The 21923-nt window shown below is 37.2% G+C and overlaps 1 protein-coding gene across 1 annotated transcript in view; it reads left to right on the top strand.

The window, feature by feature from the left end:
* The window catches only part of ADAMTS2 (ADAM metallopeptidase with thrombospondin type 1 motif 2), a 478959-nt gene that overhangs the window by 345588 nt on the left and 111448 nt on the right, over positions 1–21923 (top strand). The window contains exon 5 of the mRNA XM_074212594.1: positions 17048–17131. Within this exon, the coding sequence (XP_074068695.1) occupies positions 17048–17131 (84 nt within the window). The remainder of the gene's footprint in view (positions 1–17047; positions 17132–21923) is intronic.

Below are 21923 nucleotides of genomic sequence, written 5' to 3'. Positions count from 1 at the left end.
GCCTCAGACATTTAATAACTCTGTGAACTTGGGCAACTTATTTAACCCTTATTGTCTCACATCTAGGACTGTCTCCAGACTTCCTAATTCATGACTAACCATTAGACCCAGATGACTCCAGAGGAGAAAATGAGACTGGTGACTTAGTGCAGCAACCTTCTCATTCAAATCCAATTCATGTACATGTCATGGCCTCACCTACCGATATCATGTTCTTCTTCGAGAATGAAGGACAAACATCATCATCATCATCATCATCATCATCATCATCATCATCATTATCTGTCTTTAACAATCTAATGAGAAAAACAAGAAAGGAACAAAAACAACTCAACCCAAAACATTCTGAGAAAGAAGGGAAGAGATCTCACCAGATTGAGGCAATAAGGAAGAGTCATGGATGATGAGAAAGCATGACTGAGTTTTGAAGTAAAATTAGGATTTCATCAAGTGGAGAAAGTATGTGAGGTCCTTCTAGATGTAGGCAATTATGGGAGAACTTTGACATAAATGAGGAAAAGCATGGAGCATAGGGAACACACAGGGAATAGGTCCAGCTTAGCTGAAGCAAAGGATGTGTAGGGGAACAATGAAAGATCTTGTGAAAATTTGTCCTCACATTCCCCATTGAGTTAGAACTTAATATTATAGAAAAATCCACTTATTTCATTTACTCCCCCACCTCTACCCCAAAGTCCCTGCACTGAAGAAACATTGAATTTGCCTATATTCAGAATTTGTAGCTACTGCCAGTGGTAGCCCTCTCAGTTTGAGGTTGGGCTGATTAGTGGTACTGTCAGCTAAGAGAGAATATAAGGGGCGGCTAGGTGGCACAGTGGATAGACCACCAACCCTGGAGTCAGGAGTACCTGAGTTCAAATTGGGCCTCAGACACTTAATAATTACTTAGCTGTGTGGCCTTGGGCAAGCCACTTAAGCCCATTGCCTTGCAAAAAAAAAAACCTAAAAAAAAAAAAGAGAGACTATAGGCCCCAGAATGTAAATAGGTTATCCCCATTGCACAAGTCAAGTAATAAAAGACAAGTTGTTGGCTGCATCCTGGGAACAGAATATCACTGGAAGGTATGCCTTTTATTGCCCAGAAACTACAAAAATATTCTAGGCTTATTTGAATGCAACTCTTTTTTTCCATTTAATTAAATTTAAATGAGGAAGCCATTGATTATTCATAACTTTGTGCATATATCTACTATGTACAGTCTAATGGAGTGAATACAGAAATGGCAGGTAGTTGAATGGATAGAGTGTTGGACTCTGAATCAGGGAGTCTTAGATTCAAATCTTATTCTTGACATTTACTAGCTGGTTGACTTCTGGTTCCAAATCTATGATTGTCCCTGTTGAAATTTTTCTCTGTATTTGAGACCTGACTGAATTAGGATCATTTCCATGAAGCCCTCCCTGATTCCCCGTTCTCTTCCCCCCACCCCACCCCAAACACATTTATTCCCATTTTACACTTAAGCTTTAGGTGATCTGTTCATACTTGAATTTCCCACCCCAGTTTGTTTCTTCCTCTAATAGGCACTTACCTCAGGATTCTAGAGTCAGACCTGGATAGGACCTTAGAGGTCATCAAATTCAATCTCCTCATTTTCAAAAATGAGGAAATTGAGGGCCCCATTTTGTGTAAGGTCATTCAAAGAGTAAGTGAAAGATCTTGGGTCTTCTGACTGTGAATCTAACACTCTTCCTACTGCATTAGATTGTCTGTGTGTTTACTTTCTCTTCTCCAGATTATAAATTTCTTAGCAGAAAGGAAGAATATTTTGTAAATCTTAAAGCACTGTGGGAGGGGCGGCTAGGGGGCGTAGTGGATAAAGCACCGGCCTTGGAGTCAGGAGTACCTGGGTTTAAATCCGGTCTCAGACACTTAATAATTACCTAGTTGTGTGGCCTTGGGCAAGCCACTTAACCCCATTTGCCTTGCAAAAACCTAAAAATAAAAAAAGCACTGTGGGAGTATGTTATTATTTTTATTGTTTCATCTCTAGCACTCAGTATAGCAATGGAGCAGTTTCATAAATGTTCACTGAATTTAATTGAGTTAAGATGAATTAATTAATTAGGACTGGAATTCAGAACTAGAAGGGATCTGGAAGATCCAGTCCATTTATTTTACAGATGAGAAAACTGAGATTTAAAAAGATGGAGTAGGGGACAGCTAGGTGGTGCAGTGGATACAGCACTGGCCCTGGAGTCAGGAGTACCTGAGTTCAAATCCAGCCTTAGACACTTAATAATTGCCTAACTGTATGACCTTGGGCAAGTCACTTCACCCCATTTCTTTAAATAAATAAAAAGAAAATGATGGAGTAACCTATCCTAGGTCACATAGGTTAATTGACTTACTCATGGTCATACATGTATAGTCACAGGAACAGAAATATGAAAACTAAAAAGAACACTGGAGATCATCTATTATACTGCCTTAATTTGGAAAATGAAGAAATGAAGAACCAGAAAATTGGAGCAAATTGTCCTAAGTCTTACAAGTAATTAACAGCAGAGATAAACCATGACTGAATTGAAGTCATCACTCTTCTTCCTTTTTAGTCCCTAGGGTTTTCTAAAAATTCTTTTCATATTGAATCCTTCCCGTCATTTGCTTCTTATCCTATTATTTTAAAAAAAAAATCAGGCAGGGGAATGAGAAATGTACCAAGGGATGGTTGGGCTTAGTGAGCAGCAAGGCATTTGTTCAAGAAGTTTCAAAACTAATTAAAAAAAAACCCAGAATGCTATTTCTTGTTTCAGGAAGACAGTTGAAATATATTTCTGTCTCTTTCCAATTGCCAAGTGAAGCATAAACTCTGTTCAAAATATTAGCCCAAAGACTTTTTAAAAAATGTTGTGCCTTTGTGCTCACAAGGGAAATGTTTATAAATCTGTTGGTTATGTGCACTTTCACAGTTTGCATTGATGCTATTTTGTCAGCACATGAGTATCGAGTTCAAATTTGGCTTGAACAGCAAAGAAGAACCCACATTATTCTGCTGCTGTTGAAATTAGCAAGTTTGCTCATGGAAAGTGATGAAAAACTCTGGGAACCAAGGTCCAACTTCCCTATATCTCACATGCTGGTAAATATTCAGCTTTGTGATTACTTCGAAGCTTTGCACTTCATGTGATCCGAGTCTCAGAGCTAGACAAGCTCTCAAATGCTGACAATGATGAGGACCTCACTCCCAAATGAGATTAATCTACTAAAGTGAAATCTACCTCACTATAATTTCCAGTCCTTTCTTCTAGTATGGTCCACTTGGGTCAAGCAGAATAATTTGGATTCTTCTTTATTATGAAAACCCTTTGCATATTTGTTCCCCAATTTCTGTCATGAAATCTTCAGACTAAACAATCTTCATTTCTTCAGCAGATTCTCATGTGATTTTATTCTTATCCTGACTCTCAGTCCATTCCAGTTGGTTACTGGGCATCAATTGATGATTAGCATCAGTCTGTGTCAGCACCTTTGGGGCATAACCTTTCAGTTATCTCTGAATCTGCCTAAACATATTATCATCCAACCTACACACCTCCATCTGCTCCACAAAAATATGTTAGATTCCATCAAATGCCTTTATTAAATCCAGGTTTTCTATTTCTACAACATTCCATACTCCTCCAATCTCATAAATCTGACCAAAAAAAGCAAATCAGTTTGGTCTGGCATGATGTCATCTTAGTAAAACAATGCTGGTTTATAGTGATCTCTGTTTATCTTTCTAAGTGCTTATAAACTATGCATTTAATAATCTATTCTAAATTTTTCCTAGAACCAACAACCAATTTACTGACCTATCATTGATAGAATCAACCTTCTTCCCCACTTGAAAATCAGGAAACAATTCACTAATTTCCAGCTTTGTGTCCTCTCTTCTAATACTTCAGAGATCATAAGAATAATTAAAAAATTATATCTATAAATTTTGGAGGGGGAGGATTTGAAGTGTTATGTCCCTGAGCCAGAAAAATTTGAACTTATTCAGAGCAGCTGGGTATGGTTCTCTGGCTTAGATGCCCTCACCAATTTTTTATTCCTGTTCCTTGTTTGTTTTTCTAATCTGAAACTATTTTCTTTGACAGAAATGAAAACCAAGCAGCTCCCTGTCATCTCTCTATATGGCATCATTAAGTCAAGTAGTGGCCCATCCTTTTTTGGTTGTTGTCTATGGAACTAACATAGCTTCAGAAATTTTTTTTTGCTTTGATATTTTCAAGACTCCCCCCCCCCCATTTCATCTCTATCATGTCTCTATGTTGTCTCTATACTAGTTTTGTATTCCGTAACAAAGATTGGTCAGAAACAGGTCCAGAGATCAGATCCATAGAAATGTTCTTGTTGTTTAGTTGTTTCATTCATGTCCTTCTCTTTTTTATGCTATGTGGAGTTTTCTTGGCAAAGATCCTGGAATGATTTGCCATTTCCTTTTCCAGTTCATTTTACAGATGAGCAAACTGAGGCAAACAGGGTTAAATGACTTGCCAGGGTCTCACAACTAGTGAGGAACTGAGGCCAGCTTTGAACTCAGGAAGATGAGTCTTCCTGACTCCAGAATCAGTACTCTACCCACTGAGTTCATTGCTCCCCAGTAAAAGGCCACCCTCTTTTATTGCACCTTTTTGAAAGAAAAAATTTTCAATAAGGCAGCAGGTATTCTGTTAAGTAAAGTGCCCATCATTTTGCATGTCTTGTGTCCATGCCTGTCTGATGATGTGGATTGGAATTTCATTTCCTCAATCTGACTGAACAGTAAGAGAACCCTCCAGTGGTGTACTGTTTGTTCTGTTTTTTATTCTTGTGGTCTTCAGGATTCTTCATTCAATCGATCATAAATCATAGTTCCTTAGATTTACTTAACTAGTTCCTATAATACTGAAAAGAATCCTCACCCACACCAGTCTGAGCAAGTCAACTTACTGTTCACCAAGCATCAGGGACTGTATTAAATATTGAAAAAAAAGACCAATCTCCTTCCAAATTCAATAAAGGTCCTCCACAATCAGGATTTGAAACTAACAGTACCCAGAGCTTATTGGATCCCAGTCTTTCAGTTTGCACATGAGGAATCTGAGCTCAGAGAGTTTAAAAGATCTCCACAGTTACATGGGTAACATGTAGAATAACCACAAAGTTCAGATCTAATACTCTAGATCTAGTATCCTTTCTCCTGCACTGCTCTGGTTGATTCCAGTGTTGTTATTGTTCAATCATTCTCAGTGGTGTCCAACTCTTTGTGACCCCATTTGGTGTTTTCTTAGCAAAGATCCTGGAGAGGTTTGCCATTTCTTTCTCCAGCTCATTTGATAGATGAGGAAACTCAGACAAACAGGGTTAAGTGACTTGCCCACGATCAATCAGCTAAGCCCAGACAAATTCATAAAGATGAATTTTCCTGACTCCGGGCCTACCACTTTATCCACCATGCCACCTAGCTTCCCATGGCTCCAGCGTACTCCTCCCTTTAGCTCTTAACACATATTGCTTCTTCTGATGTACTCTGCAATTCAACTAATTGTCTCCTCTACCTATGTCTTATGGCTTCCTGCCCCTAGGCTTTGCTGATACTTTTCCATACCCCTGAACTACTCTCTCCTCATTTCCACCTTTTTAAGAAAAAGGATTATCTGCAGTAAACTTTGAAGGTGACGTATTGGTTGAATTATTTTGAAGTTTTTCATAACCTGTCCCCTTTCTACCTTCCCAAAACTTCCTATAGCTTACTGCCCTCCAATTTAGTCTACAATGATCCCACTACACTAGCCTGCTTGTAATTTCTCAAGCATGGTACTCCCATCTCCATGTTTTTGTATCAGCTGTCCCCCATGCCAAGGATTCTCTACCCCCTTCACCCTCTGCCTCTTAATTCCCAAGACAGCTCAAATCTTATTTTTTCAGGTACATTTTTCCTGGTCCTCCCTTTTCTCCCAAGCCCTATTCTACTACCACACTATACTGCTAGTGCTTTCACTCAGATAGTATCTGCAGCTTATACTGAATCTTTCTTGTATGTACATAGCTATTTTCCATGTTGTCTCCTGTATTGGAATGTAAGGCTTTTGAGGTCATAGTCTGTTTTTTGCTTTTGTTTGAACCCCCCCCCCCCAACAGTAATCATAATTCCTGGCAAGTTGGTGCTGAAAATAAATACTAAATGACTGATTGAATGACTTTTGAAGTAAAGAGGAATATTCTTACTTAATACTTCCTCTTTCCTTGTAAGCAGACTTTGGAACATATCTGTATTTAATTAGTTCATAGAATTCCTGTTGAAGAAACTCCCTTGCCTAGGGTCACACAATAAATATATCAAAAAGAACTTGAACTTTGGTCTCTGACTCAAAGGTTATTGTCTTCCTACCTATCCAAAGTGCCTCTCCTATCTGGATGATTAAGTAGTGAATATAGATCGAATACTTGGCAAACTTACCATTCCATCAGGAGGCTTCCTAATAGATGGAATAAGTTTGCATTTGAATTAACAGGCAGAGGTAACCTTATTGTTCCTGGGAGTCAACTTGTAAAAGACCTAAGTCAGTACAGTAGAAGAAGAGACAAGAGAAGATTCTCTTCTCTTGGGCCAGGCAGTATGTGGCTATATTAGCCTAGACAGATTTGCCAGTGCCAGAAGAAGCTAGCTAAGACTTAGGTTAGAAAACATAGGTGCAATTCTGTCTGGAGCTGGGTAGATATCTTACATACATATTTTGAATTACTGTATCTGGCATATTATTGCCAAATTTTTATATTCCCTTTTCCTTTATAAATAAACCCTAATGACATATTCTTGTGCTCTGGAATATATAGAAATCAGAACTAGAAAGGGAAATGATAGGTGGGGGCTAGAAATGGGCATCAACACAAAAATTGCAGGAGCTTGAAAAGGGTACAGTTAATGAGAATTTGCATACATTCAGAAATTGCAAAAGGTTACACAGTTAGAATAGTTTTGTAACTACTTTATTAAAGACATATAATATATATGTGCATATTTGTGAACATGTATTTTGTGGGGCTGGTCAATGAAAATTTAGTCCTTATGCAAGTTCTATCAGTTACCAGCTCCATTTCTTGCATCTCAGAAGGCTCTTATAACCTTTTGCAGTTCATGGGCCAAAACTTGGTTATTCCATCTCTGATTCTCCTTTACCTGAAATAAGGAAAGGATAAACTTACAGGGACAGAAGAAATAAGGATCACATTGTGACCACATGGGAGAGAGAGGGCTCTTGTCTCAAATGTTACCTGGTAAAAGTTATTTCATTTCTTTTGTCCTCTTATATGTATAATTAGCAGCCAATGGAAAGGTTTCTCAACATCATTTCAGTAAACACAGGAAAAAGTCATTGAATGTACATCCTCATATAGGGAAAGGGAAAATGTTCCTTTCTTTATATTTCTGGGAACAAGTTCACCAAGACTCCCCATAATTGTGCATACCTGATGGACTGGGTTGTCATTGTCCAGTTCCCCCATTAAATATATATGTGATCTTGGACAAGTCACGTAACCCACCACCACCTTGATTTCCCCATCAATAAAATAAAGAGGTTAAAAGAAGTGACATCTAAATTGTCTTTCAATTCTAAATTTGTCATCATAAGGTTATAGTGGGGAAAGAATCTCAGAGATCATCTGTTTCAAGTTCATTTACAGATGAAAAATCTAAAGATCAGATTGTTAAGTAACTTATCCAAGATTATAATAATATTGCTTGTCTTTCATTCTCAAAGAAGACTATGATACAAGGGAGGTGTTGCCACGACAAGCACATGAATTGGATTTGAGAGAGGAGGTGCTGAGCTAAGTCACCAGCCTCACTTTCTCCTCCAGAACCACCTGGGTCCAGGGGCCAGATATTATACTGGATGATTGGAGGTGGCCCTGGATATGAGGCAATCAGAGTTAATTGCCCAAGGTCACAAAGCTAGTAAATATCTGAGGTTGGATTCGAACTTCTGTCCTCCTGACTCCAAGACCAGTGCTTTATTGTGTAGGGAGCTAGAATCCGGCCTCTGACACTGTTTGTCCTGGCACAGAATAGAGGGCTGGGTCAGGAATCAGGAAGATTCATTTTCCTGAGTTCAAATCTAGTCTAAGACATATACTAACTATGTGACCCTGTACAAGTCACTTCACCCTGCTTGCCTCAGTTTCCTCATCTGTAAAATAAGCTCGAGAGAAAATGACAAACTACTCTAGTATTTTTGCCAAGAAAACTCAATGGATAGTATTGGTTTGCTATGGTCTTTGTGTCATGAAGAATTGGATCTGGATAACAACAACAATTCATATATTAATCAAAATAGATTAATAGATCAAAATAGAAATTGTTGGTGCAAACAAATAGAAGTAGAAGTAGAAGTTAGAAGTGACAGTAGTGTAAACATAAAGTTCATTAATGGATTTAGTATTTATTCTTTCCCACTGCATATTCCACATCTTTAGCCTTTCACATTCTTTTCATTTATTCATCCATTCAATGATCACTCAGATGTGAATAAAAGATGAACAAGAAATGGTCCCCTCAGTCAGAGAGTTTAGTCTAATATAGGAGATGAGATGTTCATAAATAACTCTATAATATCAGGAAGAATATGTTAAGTAAATAAAAAAGGACAAAGCAAATGTATTGAGTTCAGTGAGAAGAGAAATCACATCTGGCCTGCAGAATCAGTAAAGACCTCCTAGAGAAAGTGATATTTATTTTGGACCTTGAAGGATGGCTAAATTTTCAACAGAAATCATTTCAGAAAGGGGAATTGAAAGCACAGGACACAGCATGGGTTATGTCATAAAGACAAGAAACCACAAGGCATGTTCATGGAAGAGGGAATCCAATTTGGCTGGAGTGCAGGGTGCATTCAAGGGTCGTACTGACAGATATGAAATGGAAAGACTAGGTGAGCTAGACATGGAAATCTTTGACTGCTGAGTTAAGAAGTAGCAGCTTATCCTCTAGACCAGTAGAAGTCCCTGAAGACTTTAAAGCAGGGGAGGGATGCAGAAGGAATATTCTTAAAGGGTCCAAAGAAACTGGGGACAAGGAGGAAGAGAGACCACTTAGGAGGCCAGGAATTCTGGAAAGAGTTGGTAAGGGTTTGAAATGCCTTGTGTAAGGGAAGAGGGACAAAGCATTAAGTAAATGTGAGTAAAGTGAGAAAACCAAGATAGATAGAGCTTAAGTAATTTACTCAGGGTCATACAGCTAGCAAGTATCTGAGGTTAGATTTGAACTCAGGAAGATGAATCTTCCTGATTCCAGGCCCTCCCTCTATGCTGTGCCACCTAGCTGCCCAGCCTTTAACAATCCATCTCTGCCCACCTCACAGAGCTGTTGAATGGGCAAATGGTGATGATTAGGAAAGGACATTGTATACTTCAAAGCAATACACATGTCAGTTATTATTGTTCCACTCTGATCATTTTTTAACTATAACATGTACTCTATGACATATTCTTCCACAGGACACTAATTTTAGGTCAATTGTTAGAAAAGTAAGTGTATGATGACAAAGTCTGTTTGACTTCTTTCTAAAAGTTGGTTTTTCCCTAGTTGCTCAATCTGTTACATGGTTGGTCCTGCATGGTGTATTCTTACTATGGTCACTCAACAATCAAATTAAGTATAAAAGCAGAACTCTTGGTCATCCAAGGAAATGGTCAGCAGAAAGTTCCTCCAAACAGACCAGCTCATGATTTTTCAATGCTTCCTGATAAGAATGGAAAAAAAGCTGAAAGTTCCCACTTTACATCAATGAAATCACTATCCAACCTCTATTATCATTTATTTTTTTGACGACCTTGACAAACATCAATGAATAGATGGAGTTCTGCCAAATTCCTTTCCACATCTTTAACCAATATAGTACTGATACCTAAATTAGAAAGAAAACAGAAAGAAAATTACAGACCAATTTCCCTAATGAATATGGAAGCAAAAGTTTTAAATAAAATATTAGCACAGTCATTACAGCAAGTTATCACTAGAATAATACATTATGATCAAGTAGGATTTATACCAGGAACACAGGATTGATTCACTATTAGGAAAACTATCAGCATAATTGACCATATCAATAACAATCCTAACAAATTATATGATTATTTCAATAGATGCTGAAAAAGCTTTTCACAAAGTACAGCACCCATTCCTATTAAAAACACTAGAGAAGAGGCAGCTAGGAGGCGCATCAGATATAGTACTGGCCCTGGTGTCAGGAGTTCAAATGTGACCTCAGACACAATAATTATCTAGCTATGTGACTTTGGGCAAGTCACTTAACCCAGTGCCTTGCAAAAAAAAAAAAACCCCAACAACAAACAATCAAACAAAAAACTTTAGAGAGCATAGGAATAAATGCAATATTCTTTAAAATGATAAGCAATAACTACTTTAAAACCATCAACAAGCATTCTATAGAATGGGGATAAGCCAGAAGCATTCCTAATGAGATCAGGAGTGAAAAGGGTGCTTGATATCACTACAATTATTCAATATTGTATTAGAAATGTTAACTTTAGCAATGAGAAGAAAAATAAATTGAAGGGGTTAATAGAATAATAGAAAATTCTCATTCTTTGCAGATGATATGATAGTATACTTAGATAACCCTCAAAAAATCATGTAAAATTACTTGAAACAATTAGAAACTTTAGCGAAGCTACAGTATATAAATAAACCCACATAGATTATCAACATTTCTATATATTACTAACAAGCAGCAAGAGATAAGAGAAATTCCATTTAAAGCAACTATAGACAACATAAATGCCTGGGAGTCTACTAGGCAAGGCAAACTCAGAAACTGTATAAAAACAACTATAAAACAATTTTTCACACAAATAAAGCCAGATCTAAATTACTAGGCAAATTTTTATTGCTCATGGGTAGGCTGAACTAATGTAATAAAAGTGACAATTATATCTAAATTAAATTATTTTTTCAGTGTTATACCAAACAAACTTCCAAAAAAATGACTTTGTTTTGTTTGTTTGTTTGTTTGTTTGTTTTTTGGTAAGGCAATGGGGTTAAGTGACTTGCCCAAGATCACACAGCTAGGTAATTATTAAGTGTCAGAGGCTGCAGGTCATTCTGACTCCAGGTCCAGTGCTCTACTTCGCCACCTAGCTGTTCCCCAAAAAACGTCTTGAGCTAGAAAAAATAGTAACTAAATTCATATGGAGGACCAAAAGGTCAAGAATATCAAGGGAATTAATGATAAAAATTGCAAAGGTAGGTGACCTAACCATACTAGTTCTAAAATTATTTATAAAGCATCAATCATCAAAACTGTTTGGAACTGGTTAAGAAATAGAGTAGTAGACCAGTGGAATAGAATAGATGCACTACTTAACCCCATTTGCTTTACAAAAAAAAAATGGGGCAACTAGGTGGCGCAGTGGATAAAGCACTGGCCCTGGAGTCAGGAGTACCTGGGTTCAAATCCAGTCTCAGATACTTAATAATTACCTAGCCGTGTGGCCTTGGGAAAGCCACTTAACCCCATTTGCCTTTCAAAAAAAAAAAAGATGCAAAAGAAACAGTGGTAAATGGCTATAATAATCTGCTCTTTGATAAACCCAAAGATTCTAGCTTCTAGGATAAGAAATCATTCTTTGATGAAAACTCCTGGAAGTATAATATGGCAGAAACTAGACCAATATCTCATACCCTATACCAAGATAAGGTCAAAATGGGTACGGGATTTAGACTTAAAAGGAGAATAAGGAATAGTCAGATCTATGGAAAGGGGAGCAGTTTATGACTAAACAGAGAACATTCTTAAATGCAAAAACAGATAATTTAGATTACATTAAATTGAAAAGGTTTTGCACAAATAAAACCAATGTAGCCAAGATTAAAAAGAAGGCAATAAGTTGGAAAACAATTTTTACAACTGTTTTTTCTGACAAAAGATTCATTTCTGAAATAGAAAACTGAGTCGTTTATAAGAATACAAGTCATTGCCCAGTTGATTAATGATCAAAGGATATGAAAAGGCAATTCTTCTGAAATGAAAAAATTAAAGCTATTTATAGCCATATAGAAAAATTCTGTAAATCATTATTGATGAGAAAAATACAAATTCAAACAACTCTGAAGTACCATCTCACACCTATCAGATTGGCCGATATGACTAAAAAGGAAAATGATCAGTGTTAGAGGAGATGTGGGAAAACTGGGACACTAATGCATTGTTAGTGGAGTTGTAAACTGATCCCATCTTTCTGGAGAGCAATTTGGAATTATGCCCAAAGGGCAATAACACTGCATACCTTTGATCAACAATTCCACTAGTAGAACTGTATCCCAAAGAGATTGTGGAAAAGGGTGAAATAAATCCCACATGTACAAAAATATTTATAGCAACTCTTTTCATAATGGCAAAAAAATTGAAAATTTGGGGGATACCCATCAACTGAGGAATAGCTGAATATAATATGGTATATGAATATGATGGAACACTATAAGATTTTGTAAGAAATAGTGAGGGATGGGACTTCAGAATAACCTGGAAAGACTTGCATGAACTAATGCTGAGTGAAGTGAGCAAAACTAGAAGAATATTTTTTCTTTTAGATTTTTCAAGGCAGTGGGGTTAAGTGGCTTGCCCAAGGCCACATGGCTAGGTAATTATTAAGTGTCTGAGGTCGGATTTGAACCCAGGTACTCCTGACTCCAAGGCCGGTGCTCTATCCACTGTGCCACCTAGCCACCCCTTGAACTAGAATATTATACACACTAACAGCAACATTGGGTGATGATCAGCTATGATGCACTTGTTCATTTTAGCAGCACTATAATCAAAGACAATTCTAAAAGATGTGTGGGGAAAAATACCATCCATCTCCAGAGAAGCAACTGTGGAGTTTAAATGAAGATCAAAGCATACTATCTTCAATTTTTAAAACTACTTTTATGCAGTTTGTTTTTTAAGTGTATATTAAATTTAGCATGATGATAACAAAACTTCCCTGGTTATCTTTTGCCCCCTTCTGAATTTCCTTTCTCTTTCATTAAATATCTCACCAATAAGCTTTTCTTCTTTTGCATTTTTATCACTGTGCCAATTATCATTCTCTCCCCCCCACAATTAAAAAACCCTCAGTTTTATCTCATAAGTATAGTTAAGCAAACCAGATCACATAATGACTGTGTATGAAAGTGTATGGCCCATTTCACATCTTTAGACTACCTCTTCTCTGTCAAGAAGTGGGAATGCTTTCTCCTCAGTCTTCTGAAGTTATGAATGGTCATTGGAGTTCTTTCAAAGTTCTTTTCCTTTATACACACACACACACACACACACACACACACACACACACACACACACACATACACACACTCAGAGATAGATATAGTCTTCCTATATCTGTTCATTTCACTCTGGGCCAGTTCTTACAAGTGTTCACAGGTTTCTCTAAGTCAGTCCCTTTTGTCATTTATTATGGAATATTATTGTGGAATTATTATTATAATTATGGAATAATATTCTCTTACAATGTATATATCATGATTTGTTCAGCTATTCTTCAGCTGATAGGCACCCATTTTATTTCCAGTCCTTTGCATTTTGGTATTCTATTATGACCAGTTTTTTCAGAAAGGGATACTTGAAAATCCTTTATCTTATTAAAGATCCACTTTTTTCTTTTAGTAGTATACTTAACTTGGCAAGGTTTTTACCTTGGTGGTAAGTATTTTTCCTTTGCCATATAGTATTCCAAGATTTCCTCTCTTTCATAGTAGTCACAACATAGTTTTATGTGATCTTAACTATTTCTTGCTGTCTATGTGTGCTATGTTGTTGTGGGTTTTCTTCCCACCCTGATCTGAAAGTTCTTAATTTTGGCTATCATATCCCTGGGTATTTTCAATTTAAAGTTTCTTTCAGGAGAAGACTTAAATTCTATTTTCACTTATCCCTCTGTTTCTACTAAGCAGTTTTTTATATTCTATATTTTATATTTATAAATTACATTTATGTATTTAAAATTTCTGTCTAAATTATACACATGGTTTATATTTTATATTATAAGATAGAGATAATTTTATTTTATGTCTTGAAATATGATGCTCATGTTTTTATTAGGTCATGGGTTTCAGGGAGTCTGAAGATTTTTAAATTATCTCTTGGAGATAGAAATGTTGATGGTTTTATATAGATTGGACTGTTTTTCCTTTAAAACAAACTATCCTCAAGGTCATCATTGTTTTGACTTCCTTGCTGCCAAGATATAAAAAGCCCTGCCTCCCCTTTTATGGTGACTTTGTGTTGGAGATTTTAGTGGAATTCCAATTGCCTTTCAGAAATGCCTTTTGGATCCAGTGCAGAGGTGGAAAAGCATAGTATTTTTACTGAATTGTATAGTTTTAAATCTTAACTAAAGTTATTTTTATCATATTTTCATGGTTCATGAGTGTTTCATTGCATTCTAATTCTGATCCTAAATCACTGGACTGGCCTGAGTTGACCTAGTTCAGAATACTCTTTCTAATCTGTTTTCTGAGTACATTTTTTTTTTTACTTCATGATCTTCTAATTTTAATATTTCTTATTTTGTGGAGTATTTGAATTATGTTTACTCCATTCTGTCTTTCAAGGGCCTACTACATTATTTATTATAAACTTTCCATCTTCTGATTTGTTATGGAAGTTAGAAGATTCTATGTAAAGAGTGTTGAGCCTGGGGGTGACTAGGTGGCGCAGTGGATAGGAGGCCCTGGAGTCAGGAGTACCTGAGTTCAAATGTGGTCTCAGACACTTAATAATTACCTAGCTATGTGGCCTTGGGCAAGCCACTTAATCTCATTGCCTTGCAAAACAAAACAAAACAAAACTAAACTAAACTAAACTAAAGAAAAAGTGCTTGGCCTGGAATTGGGAAATTATGAGTTTAAATGTGGTCTTAGATACTTAATATTTGTATGACCCTAGGCAAGTCACTTGCTATTTACTTCAACTTCCTCAACTATAAGATATGAATAATAATAGCCCCTACCTCCTGGGGTTTTTATGAGGATCAAATGAGAAAATATGTATAAAGCACTAAACCCAGGATCCATCCCAGCAGAGCAGATACCCTATGAAACTTTATCCCTTTCCTCTTTTCCCTCTGTTTTAGTTATTTATTCTCCTTCAGCAGATGTTTTCCTAAAGAGTTCAATTTCAATTTCAATTTCTTTAAATTTCAGTTTAAATTTCTTGTTTCATTTCTTCCTTCAGTTCTTGGAGTCCTCATAATCAAGCCATTCTTCTCCCTTCCCTCAATACCCTACCTCTACCCCCTCCGCCATCTCTCCCAGGTTCACCTTGTATTTGTGATAGAGTGAATCTCTTCTCCTATATTTGCCTGTTGGACTTCTCTTCATCCATAATAACTTATCACCATATTTAGAGTTTTCTTTTATTTACTCATAGTACCAATTTTAGTAAACTATGTAGGACCTTATACAAGGACCAAGTTCCTAGCTTCCCACACTCTTGGATGGGATAGACAAGACATAATTAGTCTTGTAGCCTGTTTAAATCTGAATGCTCTAATGCTGGGTTTTTTTTTTTTGGTTGGATGGAGTAACTGGTTCTTGGTACCCCTTCCTACTCTCTTCTGCAATCTTGGCATTAGATGAGGATCTAGGTCCAGGACTGAGCCCAGCCTCTGTTCCTGCTGCACTCATTGGCTTCTTCCTCCATCTCCTTATTGGCTTCCTCCCTGTCTCTTTCCCCTCTTTTTTGTGAAGTCCTAAACAAGAAACTAACTTCATTCTCTATTTTCAGCAATTTTAGTATTTAACATTTCTCTCTTCAGATCTTAGTTGACCTAATTTATATAAATTCTTCTTGGAGTTAGGCCTTCTGAGTCTTGTCTATAGTTCTAGGAAATCCAGACATTTCCAATCAAATGCCATTGTAGATAATTTCTCTCTAACCTTTGACTGCTCCAGTGATCTACTTCTAATTATATGCTTATATTTATCAAAGGAAATGTCCTATTTGCCTTCCTTAGTTCCTTGTCCTAAGTGGCAAAAGTAAGACAGTAAGAGGGAAAATGAGATAACCATGTTGCAGATGATGAAAGAATTTCACTGAGTTAACATGAAGGATTGATGTAGGTCGAGTCATGGGACTTCAATTATACTTCCATAGCTGCATGTCCAGGGATAAATCACTTAATTTATCTGATCCTCAATTTCCTCATCTGTAAAATGCAGATAATAAAACTTCTATTACCTCCTTCCTAGGGTTAATGTGAAGGTAATGTGTATAAAAGTAATATGTATAGAAGGTAATGTGTATAAAACAATTTGTAAAACAAAGATTAAGGTTATCTAGGCAGCAGATAAGAGTGCTGGCCCTGGGGTCAGGAAGACTCATATTCCTGAATTCAAATGTGACTTTAGTCTCTTACTAACTGTATGATCCTGGATACGTCACTTAATCCTGCTTACCTCAGTTCCTTATCTGTAACATGATCTGGAAAAGGAAATGGCAAACCTCTCCTATATCCAACCAAGAAAACCCAAATGGGGTAGCAAAGATTTGAAAACGACTGTACAACTCCAAAATAAATAATATTCTTCAAGTGTGAGCTGCTGTCATTATTATTGTTGCTATTATTTTTAACTGAATTATTTAGAGAAGAGCCTTGATAAAGTACCTTACATTACTAGCACTTTTCCATTCCATTCCTTGCCCAGATATGATTCCCTCTCTTCTAATATCAATCAAACTCTTGCTTTTGGGGATTATGTCAGGTGTTTAGTAGGCATGGCATCTCCTAACTTCATCTCCAGATACTAGGGAAATGCTTCCAATGTGTGCCCTTCCCATGAGGGTCAGAAGTTCATAACCATGTGTTCAGAATGTTTATTTCGATTCTGGAAAAAAAATAAGTCTTTGGGATGGGCAAGTTTTTCTCTCCAGGAGATTTAGCATTCTCCACATGTCTTAAGCTCACCATCCTGGCAATATGAACATGACCTCAATGGACTCTGGCTGAAATATTTCCACTCTTTTCCAGGTTAACGAAATCTATCATGATGAGTCATTGGGAGCCCACATCAATGTTGTTCTGGTGCGGATAATCCTATTAAGTTATGGAAAGGTAAGCAATGGAGATTTAAAATCATTAATCTGAGGGCCAGCTAAATGGGTAAAGATGGATGTTTATGATTTGTTCTATTCATCAAGAACAAGAACATTAATGTCTTTCTGAATGCCTTCTGTGGCCAGAGTTAAGGACCCTGTACCTGATTAAGACCTCACTAAACCCAAAAATCTAAACCAGACTAATTTGCTGGGCAGCCTCTTTGTTTCTCTCTTTCTAAGCTGTTTCTTGCTTCATAGCAACCATAGCATCAATCTCTTCCACCTCCAGACTTAGCTAATGTCTTCAGCTGAAGAAATGTCATGCCTTTTTTAGAAAAAGGCAGTGACCTTGAACCTAAGGTTGGTACAGTGACTTGAACAAGGTCATTGAAACATTCAAATGATTCTGTGGTCTTACCAATTTGGGTGCTTTTTCTAATGATGCAGTTGGCAATCCCCCCGCCCACACCTCTCCATTTTCTGCAACTCTTGTCCACATTCTCTCCATAAGTTATACTGGTGGCTTTCCTCAATTTATTTTGGCTTTGACTCTAGCAGCAGGCTGAGTCTGCTTTCTGAATATCAGCCTAGCTAAGTAAGGAGAAGCTTATCTCCTGTATAGATTATCCACTTGGTAATTCTTTCTTTGACCAAGCTCACCAAACCTGTAATAAATAACAAGCTTCAAAGTCAGATCCTGACTGTAAATCTACTACATGACTTTTTAGATCCCAATAGGACAGTCTGCTGAACACTACACAACAACTGTCCCTAAGAAGTTCTCATTCAAAGAATTTGCCTTTTCAAACGATTAGGATATATACACTTACTTTTTAGCTTCTCCTAACAAGTTTCTCTTTGCTGAGATATGAAAATACAGCTTGAAGATTCAAATGTATTTTAGACAGGCTCTCTTTTAAAGAAGTCAGAATAGAATTTGCACTCTTTCATTAATGTCTACTCCCAAGCTGCCTTATGGCCTATATGCTCAGATACCCAGACCTCCACAAGCTTGGAGTAGACACCCCCTAACTCACCAACAAATTTGAGATCCATTGGTTACCCTCAACTTTCAAGACAGTTTATCAGGGTGTGGCTGATATAGATTCTACAGCTTCTTAGAGTCATGGGTGAAAGCTGAATGCTAAGTAGACACCAAAAGTGGATAAGCATGACAGCCTTGACACAACTGAGGATGCTACTGAAGCCATGCCATGCAATGAAAATTAAAAGAACAATTTAGTTACTAATTTGTTTACCGAAGTCCAGAACAATTGAGGTCAAAGTAACTATCACTAGATTTTTGTGATCAGATGATAAAGGTTTGGTGCCAGAGGAACACACCCAGACTATCTGTTAATGTGGGCAAGGATTGTGATCTGGGACCTGGGAACATTGTATTATGTAGAATGAAGTAACTGGAATCAAGAGAACTGTTATATAATAAACATATCATATAGATCTTAGAAAGACATAACTGATCAACATAGTAACCAACAATGATTCCAGAGGAACAATAATGATGTGTGCTACCCTCCTAACAGAGGGATGATGGATTCTAGATCCAAAATGAAATATACAGTTTTTAATAAGGCCAATATAGGAGTTTATTTTGTGTGACCATTCATCTTTATTACAACAGTATCATTTTTTAATTATTCACTGGGAAAAAGGGAAAGGGAAAAAACATATACTTGTCTATTTAAAAAAAAGCCCTTCCTATACCAGTGAAACATAGGTCCTTGAAGTATTTGAACTCATCAAGCAAAACTGGAGAGTTAAGTTTTAGATGAATTGATGCTTGGGGAAGAGCAGTACATGCAGGAGGGACCCCATTAATGAAAGATGAGTCAGCCTTGCTTTGCACATATTCATGTAAGCCTTTAAGTGTTTAATGAAGGTAACCAGTAATGACAGGGAGTTCAGCTTTCATATCACATTTGGGATGTCCTCATGACAGTTCATCAGACTGTCCTGTTGGGATTTAAAAAGTCTCATGTATTAGACAGGTTTCTGAGAAGAAGTGTTCGAGGACCTCTTACTTGATTATTTGATAGTCAGAAAAATTGAGGATTTGTATTTTAAGAGCTGGAACTTCAGGGGTTATTGGAATCTAACTCCAGTGCACTCCTAAGAACCCTCTCTTCCACACCCACGGTAGAAGCTTCTAAGGCATGTGATGTCAAAGCTTGCCAGAAGTAGGTGACTGTTTAATAACCCCAGCTTTGTAGAACTTCTCTCTCTTCTGCCTCATTGTCCCTAGCTTGTTCCTTTTCTTTCATCCATTTCTTGTGTTCTCAATCCCTGGAGCAGCTTTTAACCTGTGCTTCCTTTCATGTTTCTCTCCTCTATTTTCATCAATCCTCTTCCCTTTTTCCAGTTCTTTTGATCCATCCCTCTTCCTGTCTCTTTTTCATTCTTAGGTTTGGACTCTTTTCTGTCCTTCCTCTTCTTTCTTAGTCTATCAATGCCTTTATCTTCTTTTCTCTCTTTATTTCTCCATTCTGCTTCTTTTCTTTCCTTTCTCCTTAATCTCTCTTTTTCCTGATCCTTTAATTCTTCTGATTCTACTTTCCTCATTTTCATCTCTTTTTATTTTTTCCTTCTTTTCTTTTTTTTCTCTTTAAACTCCTGTTCTGTTGACACCCCGCCCCCAGCTTCTTTATCTTAATCCTACTTTACCCTTAACTGTCTCTACCCTTTACTCTCCCTAGGCATCTAGGTGGTTCAGTAGATAGTGTTTTGGAATCTGGAGTCAGGAAGACTTAAATTCAAATCCAGCTTCACACAATTTCTACCTTTGTGACCCTGACAATATTTGATCTGAGGTGCCTCAGTTTGCTCATAAAGTTTGCTTATAAAGCTGGGATAATAACACCTATCTTTCAAGGTTCTTAAGAGGATCAAATAAGATAATATTTGTAAAGCACCTAGCACAGTGCGTGGAACATACTAGATTGTTCTTTTAATTTTCATTGCATGGCATGGCTTCAGTAGCATCCTCAGTTGTGTCAAGGCTGCCATGCTTATCCACCTTTGGTGTCTACTTAGCATTCAGCTTTCACCCATGACTCTAAAAAGCTGTAGAATCTATATCAGCCTGATAAACTGTCTTGAAAAACTAGCTTGAGGGTAACCTCTGTTACCCAAATCTGTTGGTGAGTTAGGGGTTGTCTACTCCAAGCTTATGAAGACTTGCCCTACCAAAATGAGCAGATGAGAACAATTGTTCTAACAGCAATGAAAGTAGCTAAAGCTGGTGCTGCTGTGGAGCTCTTAGAGTTTGGTAAAACATCAGAGATGCCAAGATTATCCACTGTTTCCTGGGTCATCACTAGTCATCTTGACTTTTGTCTTGACACCAGACTTGCCGCATGAGTGAGGTTCATGACTTTGTGCAGCTCTGCCTCACTTAAATCCAATTCATGTGAGAGTCAAGACAGTATCCTACGATGTCATTGGTCCTCTACAAAAACAAAGGAGAAATAACAACCCAGTACAACATGGTAGGGGTATTGAATCCTCTGCCACTTCAGGACCTGATATACAGATAGGCTGATCTCTGGGATGGGTGACTCATCCATGATGATGTCACACCATACTAAAATGGGATATCATTAGGATCTGATACTGTCCTCACAATGTCCTTTGAAATAAAGATAAGTCCTGGTATAAGTTGACATTTAAATATGACAAAAACTCATCACAAGCAGACAGTGACTTGACCAAGGTCTTTTGAAATCCAAGTCTCTTAATTCACAGTTCAGTTCTTACTATTGTTAGCATAGCAAAAAAATAGTCTTCAGCTGTGGCACAGTAAGTAGAGTACTGGACCTGGAGGCAAGAAGACTCACCTTCTTGAGTTTAAAACTGGCCTCAAACACTACCCCTCAAACACTGACCCTGGACAAGTCACTTAACACAATATACCTCAGTTTCCTCATCTGTAAAATGAGTTACAGTACCTTTACCAAGATAATCCTTGAAGACTTAGTCTCAACTGAAAAGATTCAACAACAGCAACAAATTCATGGTACTCCAGAGTTTGAGGACCAAGATCATAGATTTAGAACTGATAGGAACCACAGTTTTTATTTAATCCAACCTCCTCATTTTAAAGATGAAGAAACTGAGTCTCAGAGAAGTAAAGTAACTTCTTAAGGTTTCAAAGCTAATAAGACAGAAGCAGAATTTGATCTCTGGTCTTCCAACTTCAGAGCTAGCATTATTTCCACTGGATCAGCCAAGCTTAGGAAATTGTTCAAGTGAGACTCCTGAAATGAAGAGTTAATATGAAGTCAGATGATCTTGATTCAAATTCTAACTCTATTACCTGAGTTACTTTAGGTAAACCACTAAGCCACCATGGGCTTTAGTTAACTCATCTAAAATTAAGGAATTGGATGAGGTAATTTCTGAAGTCCCCTCTAGCTCAGAGTCCTATAAACTATGAATGGAAAGGAAAGTAGCGTGGTCATGGTGACATTGTTAAATTCATAGTGATTCCATTCTACACTAGGTCTGGTTTTCTTATCAATACAAAAAAAAAGTAAATAAAAGGGAGGTAAGAACAAGGAATAACAGATGGATAGTGTTCCTTGTTGACACTCACAAAATGTTAGAGAATACCCTAAGCATATGATCTGGACCCTGAGGGTGAAGGATTTCTTGGGGGACATAGATAAGGCTGCACAGGATGAAATTATGGATAAACTGCAATGTGTACCAATGGAAAAAATATTCATGCTGAGGAAATCAAGGATTCATTGAGTTTCTACATAATAATGTCATATTTCTCTAGCACTTTA

Source organism: Macrotis lagotis, chromosome 1, assembly GCF_037893015.1.
Source record: "Macrotis lagotis isolate mMagLag1 chromosome 1, bilby.v1.9.chrom.fasta, whole genome shotgun sequence".
In the NCBI taxonomy this organism is placed as follows: Eukaryota; Metazoa; Chordata; class Mammalia; order Peramelemorphia; family Peramelidae; genus Macrotis; species Macrotis lagotis.
The sequence above is the reverse complement of the archived record's forward strand: the minus strand, read 5'-3'. Positions and strand labels throughout refer to the sequence as shown.